This window comes from Rissa tridactyla, chromosome Z, assembly GCF_028500815.1.
Source record: "Rissa tridactyla isolate bRisTri1 chromosome Z, bRisTri1.patW.cur.20221130, whole genome shotgun sequence".
In the NCBI taxonomy this organism is placed as follows: Eukaryota; Metazoa; Chordata; class Aves; order Charadriiformes; family Laridae; genus Rissa; species Rissa tridactyla.
Window position 1 is genome coordinate 52,369,369 of NC_071497.1, and position 17,937 is coordinate 52,387,305.

Consider the following 17,937-nt stretch of genomic DNA (forward strand, 5'->3'; position numbering starts at 1 on the left):
AGCTCTCTGAGCAACTACAATAAAGAGGAAAAGAAGAAGGAAAACTCAAAATGTAATGTCCTTAACTTTGCTGAATAATTTTGAATGACTACTACCAACATGAACCTGATACAAGGAACTTTAGTTCCAAAGGTCAACTGCTTGAGTTTAACTTTTTGGCCAATAAAGAGAATTCAAATTGCACTTTTAGGCTACTTAATTAATCACTTAATCAAATTAATCCTCTTGACTCAGTGTTGCTCCACTATAATGCTGCAAAAGCTTGTATAAGTATGATGCAAGGACTGTTTGCAGGCACACCGCAGTGTCAATCTTGTTGCTGATGCTGGTATTTTCTGTGATTTCACTCCTGATGACTGTGGGAGAATCTGCCCTCCCCGGGCACGCTTGACACTTCAGGAAGGCACCAAACCAGTGGCAGAATTAAACTGCTCTCAGTTGAAATTACAGAGCAACAAAGCTTGTGCGTGACAGCTGTGCTTCCCTTAACGAGATCATCCCACTGAGGTCATGGCACAAATACACTCTGATGTTGGTGTGTGAACCCCATTCTTGATAGAGCTCCACACACTTCTGTCTCAGGATGGACCTCAGCATTAGAACAAATTTAAACTCCAGTGAATTATGCAGTAAGGAAAAGGTCTAGATCTCCACCAACTTTGTGCTAAAGTTATAAGTCAGTGCCTCATGCGGATGTTGCTAGTCAATTAGTTTACTTCGTTTATCAGGCAATAAACTAATTCCCTAGAAATGAAAGTCAAATAACTCCATACATCCAGTACAGACAACCTAAGTTTGTTGAACAGATTAGCTACAAATTTAAAAGTCTATTGATAGACTCTTTCTGGTAGAAACAGAAGTGTGTAGAGGTTAGAATACCTAAATGGAAAATTATCTGAAGCAGAATTTCCTTTTAGTATTTTCAGATTAGGATCAATGTTTGTGATGTTTATTGAAAATATATTTTCCTTCTGCCAAAACTTTCCTCTTATGTTGTTCTATCAGATATTTTTTCTTACATGTCGCATAGCATGATAATTTTGCAAAAGAGACCTCTTGTTTAGGGTCTAGTAGTCTTTAGATATTGATGTTTAAATCTAAAATATGTCAGTTCTAACATGTTTTGCTTAAATCCTCATTTTGTTTACCGACTTTATAGGATGCCATAGTTTGCCAGCTTTGGTGTCTGAAGAGGTTGTAGCAGTGTTAGTTAAACTTTAGAGAAACTGGGGCGCAGAGTTTCTTCACCCTGGGACCTTTTATTCTGAGCTAGTGACATGTCTGCACTCCAGCAGCTGGTAACCTGCTGTGAAGGAGGTGAAGCAAGGGCTAGTCTTGGGCAAATCTGCCAGATTCCTCTGGGCATGCGAGCACCAGTCTGCCCATTTGCAGCGGTGCTGCTGCAGGCCTTGGGTCATATCCCAAATCTGAAAGACCAAAATTAGACTCATCTTTTGAAAACATGGGCTGATTTGGTGTCAACAGATACAGCTTCATGTTTTAGCAAATTTTAATCAGCTTGCCTTTTCCTGTTGTGATGAAATAACACTCCCTGTTTTGACAGTCTCAGGCTTTGTGGAATGGAGAGTCAAAATAAAATAAACAATGAAGCCCACATTGAACATGCTAATACACAACCTCAAATGTTTCCTTAATTCCTAGGCCTAAACTAGACAGCTTATCCAAACATTTCCTCCTGCTGACTCCTCCTGTCCCCCACACCATCCTGGGTTACTAGATTTTAGATAGCAAGTTCTAATACACATATTGCAGATTGAAAGCAGAGTTTCATTAGCACAAACTCCCCTATCATAATTGTAATCTACAGTAAATGAATGCAATTAGCCACACCAGGGTCTCCCCTGAGCCCTCCCCTCCTCTGCACACAGGCAGCAGCCATAACCTGACACCAGGCTCTCGTATAAAGCTAGCACACTACGGTCACTGCAATAGCAGCAGGTCTTACAGGGTTGCACTTTATGAGATCATGTCACCACTTCTCCTTGAGCTGTTAGTGCTCTCATGTCTTGGAGCCACAGAGCCACAGGCTGATTCATTGCAAAGGAAAAGCAGAAGGCCGTTTCAGCATCTTTTCTATCTGGACAAAAATCTGCTTGAAAGTCAAAGTTTTCGTGAGCTGGTAGGGGAAAACCCAGTAGGTGTTGAGGAAACCCTGGGAGAACCAAGCTTTTTTGTAGCAATTCCACAAACGGCATCTGAAAGTCAGAAGCCAGAGAAGAAAAAAATGTCCAGATTCATCCTTCCCAATGCAGAACTCCAGGCAGAGCAAGACCTGAGAACCTGGGCAGCACCCAGAGAGCTCTCTCCTGTGGAAAACCTCTCTCCATCCCACTATTCCACCAAGAGGGAGGCTGAACCTCCCTATAGAAAAGATGCCAAGAAATTTTGGGACCACTTCATGTTAAAGAAAAATTCAGCATCTGAAGAGGTTGTCCTGCCAATCAAGACCAATGAAATGCACCAAGAAAACTGCAGAACCCTGCCTTTTTCCCAGGTAAGAACAGGTGTCCAAGATCAATAAATGTGTCCTTTCCCCTGCCTCTTGTAATTAGTACCTAAAGACATAAGGGTTAGTTCATTTGCTAAGCCACAGTGCCACTTCAGAACGCCCACAGATGATAAGCGGCTGAAAACCCCTGCTGAAAAAGGCTGAAAAAGCTTTAGTCTGATGAGGCAAGCTGCTAAATTGCAGCACTGGAAAGCCACATGTGCAATTTCAGAGAGTTATTGGTTTGTTGTTTTTTTTTAATGCAAAGATGTTCTGACCTAGCCTAAGCGAGCAAGGCAGTGGTGAATAATTATCTATTCAATGAATATACATCTAAAGAGTTTGTATGCATGAATTACCTATATATATATACACATATGCATATATACAAAAAGAGTTCCAGGGCAAGTATTTGCAGGAGAAGCTGGTTGTTTTCTTAGAGCTAAGCAAGGATTCCTTTTTGCTGTATTAATTGGGGGATTGATGCATACATCTAATTCTGTGCTAAGAATGCTGGAGAACTGGTAAATTGTCCCATGCACAGATGAAGCCATTCTGTCATATTGTAACATCAAGACAAGCAAATAGTATAGATAAAGGTGCAGTATTCTTCATAAAGCAACACCTCTGCTCAGTGTTTCTGTAATCACAGCCTGTCAAGGACCATGTTTTTTTCACGTCCCTCACTAAATTTATCTCACTGGCAGACACATCGGACCTAGAAACTTGTACCACTTTGTATTTTGTGCCATGTACTATGGCAAGCTTTCTCCAGGATGGCTGCAGTTAGGCCAATATGAAAGTGCTAACTTCAGTCTAGCTTTTTATGGCTTGGGAGTTGACACAGGCTCTGCTGATACAAGGAACTGTTATTCTTACAAACCAAGAAATTGCAGAACTTCCACTGCACTTTTAAGATTTTCATTTAAAAAAGCCTGCCAAAGAATATTATGCCTCTTCCACAAGGAGACTAATCTTAAAGATTACAGTGGAGTCTAGCTTGTGGTTTATATATAAGAACATTGGGCCAAAATAACGTTTTAAGTCCTGCTAAGTGGGTAAGACTGCTTAACCATGTCAGAAGTGTAGGACTCAAAGAGCAATTAAAAGGTAAATATGACAAACCCACCTGTCGGATTTTCCCCTATCAGCTTGCAAAGGCTCTGAATGAAGCAGATTTTGCTTTCATTGTTCAGTCCAAGAATTGCCAATAGGAGTGCTAAAGTTTGTTTTTACAAGCTCTTATGTTTTACCATTTGCTTGACATAAAAAATGTTCAATATAAATGTTCTGATAAGAAAAAATATAGTACTTTGGTTTTGGAGTGTTTTTTTTCTTTTTTTGCTTTCATGCCTTGTAGCAAAGTCCATGGGCTTTTCATCTACCAGGAACTTCAAACTGCTTTCTGTTTCAGGCTGTTACTCATGAGAGCTGTGAGAAGGTGGTGGTACAGAATAATCTGTGTTTTGGAAAATGTAGTTCCTTTCATGTTCCTGGTCCAGAAGATCGTCTTTATACCTTTTGTTCTCATTGCTTGCCCAGCAAGTTCTCCATGAAGCGCCTGGATCTCAACTGCACCAGTTCTGTCCCAGTGGTCAAAGAAGTCATGATTGTAGAAGAGTGTAAATGTGAGACTCAGAAGATCAAAGATGCTGCGACTGGATCTCTACTGTCAGATTTGCATGCAAATGTACATGAGCACAACTAATCCAGTGCAAAGTACTTCTTAGCTCCTTCATCATAAGAATTTGCCAAGGAAAAAAACCCAAAGAACTAAAGCTTTCATCACACTGGTGTACAAAAATATTAAAGATGTAGACTTTCTACTTGAAATGCTTCTCTGCTTCAACGATAACTTTACCTAGGATGTAACAGATGTTTCTCTGCAGCTGTTAAAGAAATGGAGATGAAATTACTGGACTTAAGTGTAGACTTCCTACTTTAACAAGGGAAACCTTTAAATTTTTTTCCACCCTTCCTATCACTGTCTATAGAATGCTAGTAAACAACAGCTGAAGAACTAGCATGATTTATCTGTGCAAAACCCTGATGTATTGGCTGGTTTACGTTGCCTTTGCTTGCAGGGACTGCCAATATAGATCTATTGGCAACACAGATGAGGCTTTAGTCTCTTCCTTGCAAAAACATGTCTACTTTTACATCAAGATAGTGGCTGGAGAGTGTAAAATATAAATGGACATTAGGCAGATAGAGAGCTGTGACTACTTAAGGTCATTCTGATTGCTCCCAGCTGGAGTTCAGTTCCCCGTGAAAACTACTATACCTCATAATTTACACATTTACATAGTGGTTGCAAAGGATATTTTGCCATGGAAACCAATTACTCTCCTACTACATGCCTGCATTTGCTCTGCAGGTTTTTTTAATTGAAAGTAGAAAAAAAAGATAAAATTGGATACACTCACAGAAAACATCATAAATTAATTGATTGCTGTTATTATTATTAAAGTTCATTACAGAAAGACAATGCACATTTTCCAGTCTGATGAATTTTAACATTGTCAATGACACCAAGATAAAGTTTAAATAGCGTTCTCAACACCTAAACTACAGCAGAAAAGGCATTCATGTGATAGAAAATCTGCAGAAGGATTTTATTAGCATGGCAATACCTGCACAGCTTTACAGAAACATACGAGAAAACTCTGTTAGGAAAGGTGTGAGTCCAACACAACACCAGCAGCTGTCAGACAAACTGTGGGCTTCTCTGCTCTCTCCAGCTGCTTCTCCCTGGATTTGTCTTGCAGACCTGGCACATCAGACAGTGATCAGCTTCCAGCAACTAGACCTCAGCCTGTTTATAACCCAGCTCCTTCAGTCCTCTGGAAATCTGCTCCACTGCTATTGCCAAACCCTCAGATCTGGGGCCCTGTTGTTGAACTAGCCACGGCTCTTTTTTTGGGGTATTGGAAATCAGTATTGATATAGCTGGTCGATTCAAGGGTTGGGTAAATGATTCCTTGTACTTGAACTGCACTGTGATCAGAAGTCTCTAATATCCTGTCAAAAAATATGATTCTGGAGTGCAAGGTGTGTTTAATGAAAATTGCATCTGAATGATATTCTGATATTGGCTCTGCACTGCTGCTATTGCTCGTTGCTCCTGCAGGTCACTTGCAGTAAGCCAACTAAAGAGTAATGTATAGTTATTTTTTGTCATATGTAAACCTGATTTTAAATAATAAAAATTGTATACTAAACAAAGGCTTCTTTCTGTCCTTTAACACTAAGGACTGATATGCAAACTTGTGTACAGCTGTTTGTATGTTGTGGCATGATATATGAAGTCATTCCAAGTAACAAGCTGTCAAGGTCTTATCATCCCTGTATTGAATGCAATAAAGATAATACTTATTTTAACTTAATATTTATTCTAGTTTTATAATGCTCATCAGTATTCTCAGGATGCTAGTGCAATGAACTAGCACCCAGATTCAGAAATTCACCTTCATGTGTTAGGCTGCATTGAGCATGGGCTCAGGCTATGAACAAAGAAAGAAAAGCTTTTCTAACGAGCAAAGTAGCACCAGCTAGCAACCGTACAGTTTCAGACAACAAAGTAATCCTTTACGACTCATGCTTTTTTCAGTAGGGATTCCTCCTCACTGAGCATGTCCAATTGCAAAGTCAGCCCTAACGACTCGTGCTTTGTTAAAGCAGGCTTTATGCAAGTGGAAAAGCTAAAAAACAACTCCCTGCCTTACCATGAGGTTCAAACCTTTGTGAGTTATTGTAAATATTATTGTTACTTTTTTATCAGGCCTAAGAAAGAAAGGCACACAAAGCATCAAAGTTCCCAACTTTTTTCTCTTTATTTGCAACTTTATTTTTTAATCTGAAAAAGCTAAATCTTCTGAGCTTCTAACCACTAATGTTTTAAAGCTGTGTGAATGTTTGCATTTCCTTTTTTTTTTTTCTGAAATGCAAGCTTGCAGAGAACCATTTGAAGGTAGGACCTCCATACACTAAGTTCACAAGTCAATTAAGAAGAAAAATCTTCCAGTCTTGTAATTTTGAGATGACTGACTGCTAAACTGTGACCTTTGCATGTAAGGATGGCAGAACTGAAGCTATATTGTGGTCTGTAAAGTATTCAGCCTAATTTTTAAAGTTCCTTCTGTGTGCTGAAGCATTACTGCAGTCAAAGAAAGCTATTCATTTAAAGAGTCTGCAGGACCAGATTCTTAGTGTGAATTTGCACAGCTTAAAAGTAGGTGAAAAGAGGTAATGACAGCTGTAGTAATTGCTAATTAGATTAGTGCTGTAGGTTTTCTGGATGAATGTTTAATTAACCCAGCAATGACTGGTTGCATGTAATTAGCACCGTATTCTACAAAATCAAGAATGTGTTAATTGGATCAGATTTCTCAGCCTTTAAAAATTCCGTATTAGGAATAAGTTGTGCCCAGGGGCTAACAGGATTTTTGCTCTCTCAGCACAACTGTGATGGCCTGTACTAGTATAATGATGTGGGTCAGAGAGGTGAGGGGGTGTGATCCATATCGATATACGGACGCTCCCAGGAGTAATGCCATTACAGCAGCAAACCTGCATGGCTTTAATTTAGTTGTGTCCATTCAGAGGTTGCATGCTTTCTGTAATGAAACCTTTTCCAATGTAACTATGCTTACAACGGAAGGGCTGTTAACGTGACCTCTTCTATTTCAGAGCACTCCTTGTGCAAACCTATCTTACAGAACAAGACTAAGCCATAGTTGCAGAGCTCTCTGAAAATTCAGCTCAATCTCAAATGGAGTTTGCACACTTTGGCTATTTTATTTCACCTACTGCATCTTTTCTAAGTGGGTGTGCTTTACCTTGAAAAAATCGGAGAAAAGTGCTGTTTATTCAAATTCCTTAAGCAAAATAAATCTTTAGTATAGGCTATTCTCCTAAAGAAGGATTTTATGCAACCAGTTTTAATGCCTGTAATTACATCAAACACTAGAATTACATCAGACTCTTATCAAATTCCGTGCAACCATATATTCCAGGGAAAAGCCTCTGAATTTGCACTCAGTACTTCATGCTGTGCTTGGTACTTTGAACACCATTTATGAAATATTCACAACTAACCTCACAGCTGTCAGCTAACAAGCTTTAGCATGATTTACTGGCAGGTACTTACAGTACCTTCTCATAAATGTACCAGCTCCTCGCTGCAATAGCAAGATGACAAGATTCCCTACACGGAGAGATGCTCCCTGCCAGTCTGCACAGCTGCATAATCACATCACATCTGGGAGCATGTGCTGTGCAGGTTGGTGCATGTGAAAAGGCCTGGGGTTGAGGCTTCTTTAGGTCCTCCACCAGGCGGCTTGTTACCAGCCATTTAGTCTGACGTTCTGCTGGTGGCTGCAGCCTGCAGTCAGGGTGTTCAAACAGAGCAGGCATGCTCCTCAGCTGCCTTCCTAAGCAAGGATCTCAGCTTAACCCTCTGCTGAAGCTGGTTCAAACTCACCTCGCGCTGCAATAGATAGGGAAGCATTCAAGCAGTCTGCTGCCTTGCCTGGATTTCAGACAGCAGTGCCTGGAGGGAGATCAGACAGCAGCGCCTGGAGGGAGAGAGGCGTTAGAAGAGCCAGTGCTAGGGTATCTGCAGCTGGACATTATCTGAGCAGAGCTCCTCACACCACTGAAGTGCCTTGGGTGAAAATTAACTCCCCAAATTAGACTACTGCCTTGTCTGGCTCAGCCCCCATGTAACCTATCTGGGCTGGGGACCAGTAGATTTCACGGTGCTTGCTACCGAGGCAGACAGATCGGAAAACATATCTTGCCTTCGATTTTTCTGTTGATTAGGTCTGAGAGAAAATGGAGCCCAAGAGACATTTTCCTTTACTTTAACATCTATTGCCTCATCCTCAGCATGTGACATTGTGGCTGACAAGACTTCTAGGCCAGGACAGGTTTTGTTGCAGCACAGCATGTCATTAACACAGACCTCCGTCTTCAAGACATGAAGAATTTTGCTTCCATGCTTCCATTCTACAGTTAACAAGTGTGTCCTGTGCACACCAGCAAGGTTTACAAGGAAGTGAACAATGCCAACAGTGCTGCAGAAAAGAAGAAGCAGTAACAAACACGCACAACTGCGAAGGACCCAGGAAGATGAGTACTGTTGAACCGGCTGATTTGTCAACCCAGGAAACACCTGTGCACATCGATCAAGGGGCACAACTGGGCTCAAAATGAATCCGGGAAAACAGTCTCATGAAGCAAGGGGCTTGTGAGCAGCAAGAACCATGGGAGTTGAAGTGCATCACCTCTCTCTTGCATGTGCTCTCCATAACAGAGCATCAGCTGTTACTGCACATGGCTTGATTTTAGCATGCTGATTTAATATTTACAGAGTGCCAATAAAATTTATATGATGACAGCTGGTGGCTCCTGTGGTAATTTATAAACAGCAACAACAACACAACACAGACATCAGAAACTCCAAGAGGAATTCTACACTATTGTGCAAGATTCAGCAGAGAAGAATGTGGGTATTTTTCTAATTTTGCAGACTTTTAATAATCTTTGTGTAATACATCCATATTGGACTTTATGTAAAGTATTATGCAAAGTTAGTATTTCCCCCAGGTATGTTTTTTCCTTCAGAATGGAGGTCACCACAAAGACTCATTATCTATCTGGATTTGATATTCTGGAAAGTGTCAGGTAATTTCTACAGTCTGAGCCTTTGCACATTCAACTGGGAAGGCCAGCACATGACTGCCTGCTTTTACTCCTGCACTGTGCTTCCCAAAAAGAAATATTAGCAAATGGGAGCTGCTGCACTGATGACCGAGCCAGAATAGATTGCTGCCCTTGTTCCATAAACTGTGTTTACTCTGCACACCCACGAGCAGAAAAGAGTAAAATACAATCTGTTTGACAAGACTCGAGATCTAACGACTGGCCATTATCAGTGCTACCGCTACAGAAACGCAACTACCTGGTATTTGACTAGAAGATGACATTTGACTGATTCCTTTTCATTCTACAAGAAACCTTCATTGATCATACTATCCCTCTTTGTTTATCTTTCTATTTTATTTCGCAAATCCTTGGTTTCCTTTCCACTCCTTGGTTGTTGGGTTTTTTTGTTTTATTTTTCATCTACATATATTCTTCAAATCAGTATTTTCACGGCTTACTATGTCTTCACATAAAAGCATAAACTGATATGTGAAATTCGTCATGGAACAGAGGCAGAGACTGTTTTATATTACAACAACCTTCCAGTGGTCCATGTTTTTTAATTGTCCAATTAAGATGTCTGTTATTTTCACTGTTACCTGTTCCTCGGGAGGTATGTAGGTTGTTCCTGAGGAAATGGTATCTTCTGGTTCACCTGGAACATGCTTCATTCTCCTTCCACACAACCTTCAGTTCCTGCTACAAATATGCATTTTCAGGTCAGAGCAACTTTAGCTTGAAATGTTAACAATTGCCCTGTATAACAGAAGAGTCTGGACACTAAAAAATAAATCAGGACAAAGTCCAGAAGTCTTGAACAAAAGCTTGAAATCCACCTAAACACTAACTTAACTTTTTGGGTACTCTCTTTTCAGAACAATCATACTATGATTTAAGTTTTAGGGAATAATATTATCAGTAATAAAGAACGGTTTTCTGTATGGGTGATGATCACCATTTCATCCATCATTCTGTAGGAAAAGTGCTCCAGGGCAAGAGCCCATCCATTTACGGCGGGAACCATGCCACTCAGACAGATGGGGATACCTTTAGGTGGCTGAAAGATCATGTATGTGCATCAACAATGGGTGCTCAAGGCATGATTCTCGGCTGGAACACTGAAAACGCTGTCTGTTACAAGCTGTCTGTGGCTTTTAGCCACTGCTAATCCCTTGCGGGTCAGAATTATTTTTTAAAAACAAAGACTGGCTTCCGTGCCCATGTACCATTCTGTGACCAAGGGGCACAGCACAGCAGGGGACCCAAGCGTCACAAAAATTTCACAACTGGCCTGGGCTGACTGAGAAGAGAGGCTAGGATGAAAAGTATAGAATTACAAGAGTAATTATTCATTCATGCACGTGAGGCGCCCCATTCAAACTGGGTCACACCGAACGTGGTTTTATACATGGTTCTTACACCTTTCAAGCATTCAGATACAACATGATTTGACTACTCACTACTTAACACACACATACTACTATTTTGAAAAGCAACTATAATTCTGTGGCTCCATCTGTGTCTTTCTTGATCTACGCATCCCTGGAGTTGGTCTTGCTAACTACTTATCTAAGATGCCAGATAACGAGAGGGTTTCACAGAGGTGTTGGAAGGGCTGGGATGCTGGCATTATCTTGGCAGTCCAGGGGTATCCTTTCTTGCTCGTGGGTGGCTTTAATCTTCCAAGAAACAAAAGATCCTTAACTTGAAGGTAGGGGCTGTCCCACTATTGTCCCAGAAGTGGGATCATTTACCCAGTGTGCATGATCGGTTCTCCTTCCAGTGAGCTGCTGCCCTTCAGTTAAGCTGACTTAACCATGATTATGCAGTAAACAAGCTAGAATATATATATATCTTAAGAAAGCCAATACGATTTCACATTATGAAAGTTCATACAATTTCATACCATAAAGACCAACTGGCACAATAGTGAGGAAATGGGATTCTCCTACTGGGAACCTGGAGACCAGGGCAGAGGCCTTGCCTGCTGCGCTTATGTTTTGTCGGGAATAGCAGAGGGACACCACAGAGATGGAGGACAGAGAAAGACTCATCTTGAGAACGGGAACGGGCCCGCGCCAGTGGGCTCCAGCACCGAAACAAAAACGCCTGCAAGCTCAGAGGCGGGTTGGGCAAAAAGGTTTCCCGACCGCCGGGGAGGGTAGGCCTCCGCGGGGAGGGCAAGGCGCAGACACCCCACAGGCGGGTGAGTCTATCAGTAGGAGGCGAGGCGAGGCGAGGCGACACCGGTTCCCCGCAGGGGCGGCCGCGACGGGACCGTGCACCGCCGCCCTCCCTCACAGCCGCCGGCCCCGCCCCGCGGCCAGCGCGCGTGCGCGCCTCCGGCGGCGGCAGCGGCAGGGGTTGCGCGCGTGCGGCCGGGGCGGCCCGCGCGGTTGCTATGGAGAACGGGGGAGCGCGGGGCGCGTGACCGTGGTCCCCCTCCTCTTTCCTCCCCCCCCTCCCCTTCTCCTCCCGGCCTCGCCCAACGGTTGGTTCCGCCTCGTGCCCCGGGTCGGGGGGGGGGGATGCAGGCGCCGAGTGGGGAGGGGATGGAGGCCGCCGGCGTGAGGGGAGCAGCGTCAGGCAGGCCGCCCCGGGACCCCAGGGCTCAGACCCGCTCTTGAGGCGGGGGGGGTGGGGGGGTCGATAGGAGAGGGGAGGCCGCTGCCGGTCTTGATGCGGCGGCAGGGTGGGGAGCGCCGGCTGCCCCGCCGGGCGCGCTCGGGCATGGCCCGGGGCAGGGCGGTGCGCTAGGGGCCTCCGCATCGCCCGTCTCGGACGTCAGCTGTGCCCGTGTTATACTGCGTTACCAGTCTTGGGTGTACCGCTTTCCTCTTAACTTTAACTTCAGGAATGCTACTTGCTGTGTAGAGGGTTGGGGGGTGGGGTGGAATCCTTAGAATTCTGATTTCGTGAGTATGTCCTTGTCTGCAAAATAAAGAAATGCTGTTGTGATTTTCACGAAGCCCCGCAAGGCTGCCTTTCTCGCTGCGGGGTGAGGAGGGCGCTTGCTGCCGGGAGGTGGTCGTGGAAGGCGTGCGTGGGTTTTGCTGGCTGCGTGCTCCAGCAGCGCAGCACAAGGAAGTACAATGTCCCCTGAGCTTTCTTCGCTTCACGCTTTCATTTTCCACCTCCAGCAGTTAGTAAAGTGAACTTGTAGCTCTTTGTGCCCTTCGCTCTGAAGATCCAGTGGTGCGCTTAAGTTAACATTATCTGTCTGCAAGTGGCTGTTTGGTCAGCGGGAGGTGAAGATAGTTTTCATGGATTTGTGATCAATGAGGATATTGTGTGTATACGTTAATGTAAAGCCACCTCCCAGTCCAAGCCCATATGGCATCTTTCATGAATGCAGTACATGTTTACAGGTATGCCTTGCGACATCCTATCTATAAAAAAGAATTGGGTGGGAATGCCTTGCCTACCTCAACCAACCTGTCAACAGCCACCTAACAACTGTGTAGTGCCAAGGTCTCTACTGACAGCTGTCTTTTGTGCAATGCTGGGTACATGGGGTTTTGTCATGGCAAAAATATGTTGCTGCTTGTATTAACTGTTTATTCAGATACTAGTTTTGTTAAACGGAAGAGTTGCAAAAGGCAAAATGGTGATTCTGTTCTGACACTTGATAACATCACGTAAGTGACTTCTTTAAAATGTAGTTGATTGATTCAAGTCCACTTTTTTTTTTTCTGGCCAAGTGTTGTTTTAGTTTTATATCAGTAATTTTTGGCAGTAATTCTTAAGATTTCAGAAAGTCATAGATCTAAAACCAGAGCTGGATCCACAAATTGATGGAGGCTGTTGATTGTTATGGCCTTGCCCTAGCTGGCACAAAAATTACAGCAAGTGTATCTCTCGTGTTTCTACTCCCTGTTCCTTTTTCTGCTTGAATTGCTTAGAATACAGCCTTTTTAGAAAGTGGTGTTTTCCTGATTCTAGAAGTGTATTTTATGGAGCATAGAATTTGTTCAGTTTGTGTGGGGTCTTAAAACTGCGTTTCACAGTGAACAATATTGTGAATTATTGATCTCTGTCATTCTGGATTCATTTAAGTGTTTGTGAAAAAAGTTCTGGAAGTCAGATTTCACAGTCTTAACTTTTTTTACTAAAGTAGAAGTCCAGGGCTAAATTGAGGCAGAATGTATAGGATCTTGGTTTCTAGTTACGTATCAATGGAACAGATGTAAAAGTGCAAGGAGCAGGATGTCACCAGAGCTGGTTGTCATGCTTCTTAAGATGAGAAATTGAGTAGTGCTTGTATTGGGTTTCTTTATGAAACAGATGGGACAGTCTTGGTGCAAAATTGTATACTTTTTTTGAAGTTTGCATTCAAATGAGCCTATTAATCCAATCTTTATTTCATGCTAACATTTCTGGTTATTGCACAGCTTTCTCATTTCTCGGAATTGACTTTCTTCCTGCCTAACTCATTCTGTGGTCTCGTTATTCAGTGGATGTCACATCAGAAGTCATATTGGAGGTGACAAATACTGAGCTTATGATACCATTAATTGAATTGGGGGGTTCAATCAATTGGGGATACCATCAATTGAATTGAAAAGGGTTAGGAAAAAATGCTGTCCACTCATCCCGTAGTAAAAGTATTTTTTGGAAAGGCAAGAGCAATTCTTGATCATATAGGAAAGAGTCAGTCGCGTTTTGGTAAATCTGAAGCTTTTCACAGCCACAGCTACTGCTTGCTCTCAAATGCTTTGTGTTTGAGATGTTTATTTAGAAAAAATGGCTGTAAGTTAGGGTAAGAGGGAAGAAACCCACAAAACCTCCAACATTAGGATAGTTTATCCTAAGTTATTTCATTGGAAAATTTTAGCCATTGCGTGTATGAATACTGAGTGTATATGGATATAAATCACTAAAGTGTTTTTTTCAACTGATTTGTTGTAAACCTGCTCATAGACTTTTTTCATCTACGTATTGTAGTTATTCTTGTCAGAAATGATGTATCCTAAAGAACAGAATTATTTGAGATCATTCTTCCTTGTATTTGAAAGAGTAAATATAGAGGGGTTTTAAGGCATGTTTAAAAAGAGAAGACTATAAATTCACGTTGTCTGTGAGTTAAATTGGAATCTGGTACTTCCTACTTAATCATCACAATGTGCAGGTTAGGTTTTCATTATTTCCCCACCCCCCACCCCTTACATATTTATGTATGGTACACAAACCAAAAGGGAGAGGGGAGAAAGCTCACTTTGCTGGAGGAAGTCAATGTATTGACATTGTTTATGCAGTACTGCTCACAAAAGTATAATGAAAAATATAAAACTTAATTGCTCATTATAATAGGCATGCAGGAAGCAAATGTATCACAATTTAAAGTAACTAAAGTATAGTAGCAGTAGTGCAATTTTTAGACCTTTCTCTGACCGCTCTGATCCTTTTAAATCTATATTAAAACTGTAAAATTGTAACATCTACAAAAAATTTTAAAATTGTTAAATCTGTATTAAAATCCAGTTCCTAGAACTGAAATTTGAGGAACACTATTTAGAATCAGCATGTCATTTCAGACATGGTGTTGTGATTTGGGCTGGGTTGGCAAAGGATCTGCGCGTCTCTCTGAATAGCTTGAAAGGAAACTCTGCTTAGTGAGGTGAGGTGTTAAGAACAGAATAGAAGGTAATCTATTATATGCTGCCTTTCAAACCAGTGATGGTGATTGTTTGAGTATCACACTGTTTTCTGTCTCTTTCAGAAACGTTACAGAAGATGATGATGAAAAGTCTCCCTTTCTTGAGAATGGGTCCTTGTTTTGCAGAGTTATAACTTAATTGTGAAACTTGCCATCAAAGGTATGGGCTTGAGGCAGGTGTGTGTGTGTTTGGTTTTGGTTTGGTTTGGTTTTGTGATTATGAAAGTGAATAATGTCGTGCAGGCAAAAGTTAGTCATTGAGTTATAAAAATTTGGGATATATTTCCATTATAGGCATTCTTACTGTTTTCTCCAGATCTCTCTCACTGCTTGTTGCTCACACGTTATACTTGGTAGGTCACTTGGAAACAAGTATTTCACTACTTAGACCTCTCTTTTTTTTGTTTGTTGAGCTGTTATTTCCCCTTCTGAGGAAATGCTGTGAAGTCATAGAATCTCGGCTGCTTTGGTAAGATGGAAAACAGATGGATTCCTCAGCAGTCAGCAGTGTTTCTAGCTGTCTCTAGTTTTTTTGGCCTCTCTATTTCTGTCAGTCTGCATGATTTCCCCTATGTAAACCCACGCTAACTACTTCCAGTCATCTTCTTGTGCTTCATGTGTTTGGAAACAGTTTCCAGGATTATTTGCTCCACCTTCCTAGGGATCAGGGTGAGGCTAACAGGCCTTTAGTTGCCTGGGTCCTCCTTCCTGCCCTTGAAAACAGGGTTGACGCTTGATTTCTTCAGTCCTTTGTAACTTCACCCATAAGCTTAAAACTTTGAAACATAATTGAGAGTGGCCTCACAATGACAGGACCAGCTCTCTCAGCACTCATGGTGGCATCTCCTCAGGTCCCATGGAAGTGTTATGTCCAGTTGTTTAAAGGTTTCTTAATCTGATCCTCCCTCACTCAAAGGAGGTCTTCCTTGCCCCACACTTTTCCACTGGTCTCAGTGGCCTGGGATTCCAGAAAGCAGTTTTTACCCGTAAAGAGCAAGGTGAAGAAAGCACTTTGACCTTTTTGTATCCTTTCACCACCCCATTCAGCAGCAGGTCCACATTTCCCCTAGTCTTCCTTACGCTGCTTGTGTACCTGTACAAGCTTTTCCTTTTGACCGTTGTATCCCTCACTAGATTCAACTGTAGGTGAGCTTCCACTTTCCTAACCACATCCTAGTACACCCAGGCGGTGTTTCTGGATCAAGTGTGTGCACACACTGGATGTGGCTCCACTTCATCTCTGTTATATTGATTAAAAGATCTCTATTTTCCGCATCTTGTGCATCCTTTGCTTGGAAACCCTGACCACCGCTTCCTGACTGGATCGTAGGTCATCACCTCCCTCTCTCATCATTCCTAGTCTAAGCCTTCCCTTAGCAGATTAACTAGCCTGTTGCCAATGATATTTGTACGCCACATAGTGTCAGGTGGACCCTGTCCCTCTTTTCCCGTAGTTCTTGACCCTCAGAGAAGGTCCTTTGGATGTAAAAGCTGAGTCCCAGCTTTTGACACAAGCTGGCCAACTACTTGTTGGTCTGCAGGATGCATCTCCTCCTCCTCAAGTCCTTCCCCTTTAGCAGTAGGATGAAGGACACACCACCTGGTCCCCAGGCCCTGGCCCTCACACTCCATGTAGTCATGCTTGATATGCTTTCAGTCTACCCTAGCTATGTCTGTGGTGCCCATATGGAAGAGCATTTGAGGGTAATAGCCTGAGGGCCAGACTACTACCAGCCTCAGCAATAGCCTGTCCATAGTATCCAGGACCCAAGCCCCTGGCAAGCATCAAACCTTGCCAGATGCCACGTTGGGCTGACAGAGGTGTCTCTGTCCCAGCAGCAGGGAGTTTCCCACCCTGTCCTGCCTGCACTGCCACAGGACTCCGGCACAGCCACCTCAGAGGCTTCACTGGACAGAGCTCCCTGTCTTTGCGTGCTGCCAAGGCGCAGAACCTGCTCTGTAGATTGGAACTGCAAGTGGAGCAGGAACTGTCCTCCTGGTGCCAGAGCTCACAAGCTCCCAGGCGTCACTAGACTCCACACCTCCATGCCCAGCCTGACAAGCTAAGGCTCTGCCCCCTTCTCCTCGGTGCAGTGGGGCTTCAGGTTCCTGTGGCTGCAGGGTCTTGGAGGGGATGTGGTCCATCTGCTTTTCAGCATCCCTGATGTTGTACAGTGTGCTCACCTTCTCCCTCAGCTTCTCTGCTTGTTGAGGCAGAGCCTCCATCAGTGCACGCTTAGCATGATATATACTGTTTAGTGTATATATATATATATAAAACAGCAGTTCTAAACCTGCTGGTGGCCAAAGCTAACTTTCAACAGAGGCACATTAAGAACTGGCAGATTCAGGAGTATAATATTACATCGTTTATATGTCTAGAGACTGAACATATGTGTGTAGTATATTAATACCATGTAAACAACAGACTTCAGTGCATGCATGCTACATACAGTAAAATTTAAAAAGACTAGTAAATATTGGCCTAAGTAGTTTTTATGATTATGAACTTAAAAACAGTTTTAAGGTTGCAGTAGCTGTATTCAGTATGCAACATGGGCTTATAAAACAAGTATTAGCAAGTTTGATGAATTTTTCAGATAAAAGTAAGCACAGTACTCTGCTATACTTGAACGGGAACACTATTATACTAGAAGGCAGCAAACAAAGGGTTATGATAAATAGGATAAGTGTGGAAAATGTCAGATAGTTCATTTGAGTCTGATTCCGATTAGAGATCCAGAAAAAGAAAGATACGTTAATGAAATCTGTGAATGATAACAAGCAGAGAAATTGTGAATGCAAGTGAGGATAGATAAAATTGAAACAAGTAGGCAAAACCCCTGGAAACAGCGAAGTCTGACTGATAAACAAGATGAAATTTCAATGGAACAACTAGAAGCTGAAAGGAATGGAAAGAAATCCGTCTGAAATGGACAAGTTCCCTGAAGCCCAGAAATCAAGGAAACTAATGGGTAGGAGAGTAGCTTGGGATCTGTGTGTGTGTTGCAATATTAAGACATGTGTATGGAGGCAACCCGACAAAAAATGTAACAGTAGTAAT

General features: G+C 42.5%; 2 protein-coding genes across 5 annotated transcripts in view; both read left to right on the plus strand.

The window, feature by feature from the left end:
• Positions 1–1,987: 1,987 nt before the first annotated feature.
• On the plus strand, positions 1,988–4,217 carry CER1 (cerberus 1, DAN family BMP antagonist). The gene is made up of 2 exons (XM_054186545.1): positions 1,988–2,515; positions 3,924–4,217. Exons 1-2 carry the CDS (start codon positions 1,988–1,990, stop codon positions 4,215–4,217), a joined length of 822 nt encoding a protein of 273 aa, XP_054042520.1.
• Positions 4,218–11,565: 7,348 nt separating this feature from the next.
• ZDHHC21 (zinc finger DHHC-type palmitoyltransferase 21) overlaps positions 11,566–17,937 on the plus strand; it is a 45,285-nt gene continuing 38,913 nt past the window's right edge. For 3 of the 4 annotated variants that reach the window (XM_054186546.1, XM_054186550.1, XM_054186549.1), the window contains exons 1-2: positions 11,566–11,708; positions 14,937–15,033. The gene's annotated coding sequence lies outside the window, so the exon portion shown is untranslated. Of the gene's footprint in view, positions 11,709–12,426; positions 12,586–14,936; positions 15,034–17,937 lie in introns of those variants that run through there. The other variant, XM_054186548.1, reaches the window with a different exon arrangement.

Bases quoted from the DNA above. Each gene is read 5' to 3' on its own strand.
- CER1 (XM_054186545.1), top strand. From the start codon at position 1,988: ATGTCACCACTTCTCCTTGAGCTGTTAGTGCTCTCATGTCTTGGAGCC. The intron at 2,516-3,923 runs GTAAGAACAGGT...TTTCTGTTTCAG, and splicing joins GAACCCTGCCTTTTTCCCAG to GCTGTTACTCATGAGAGCTG.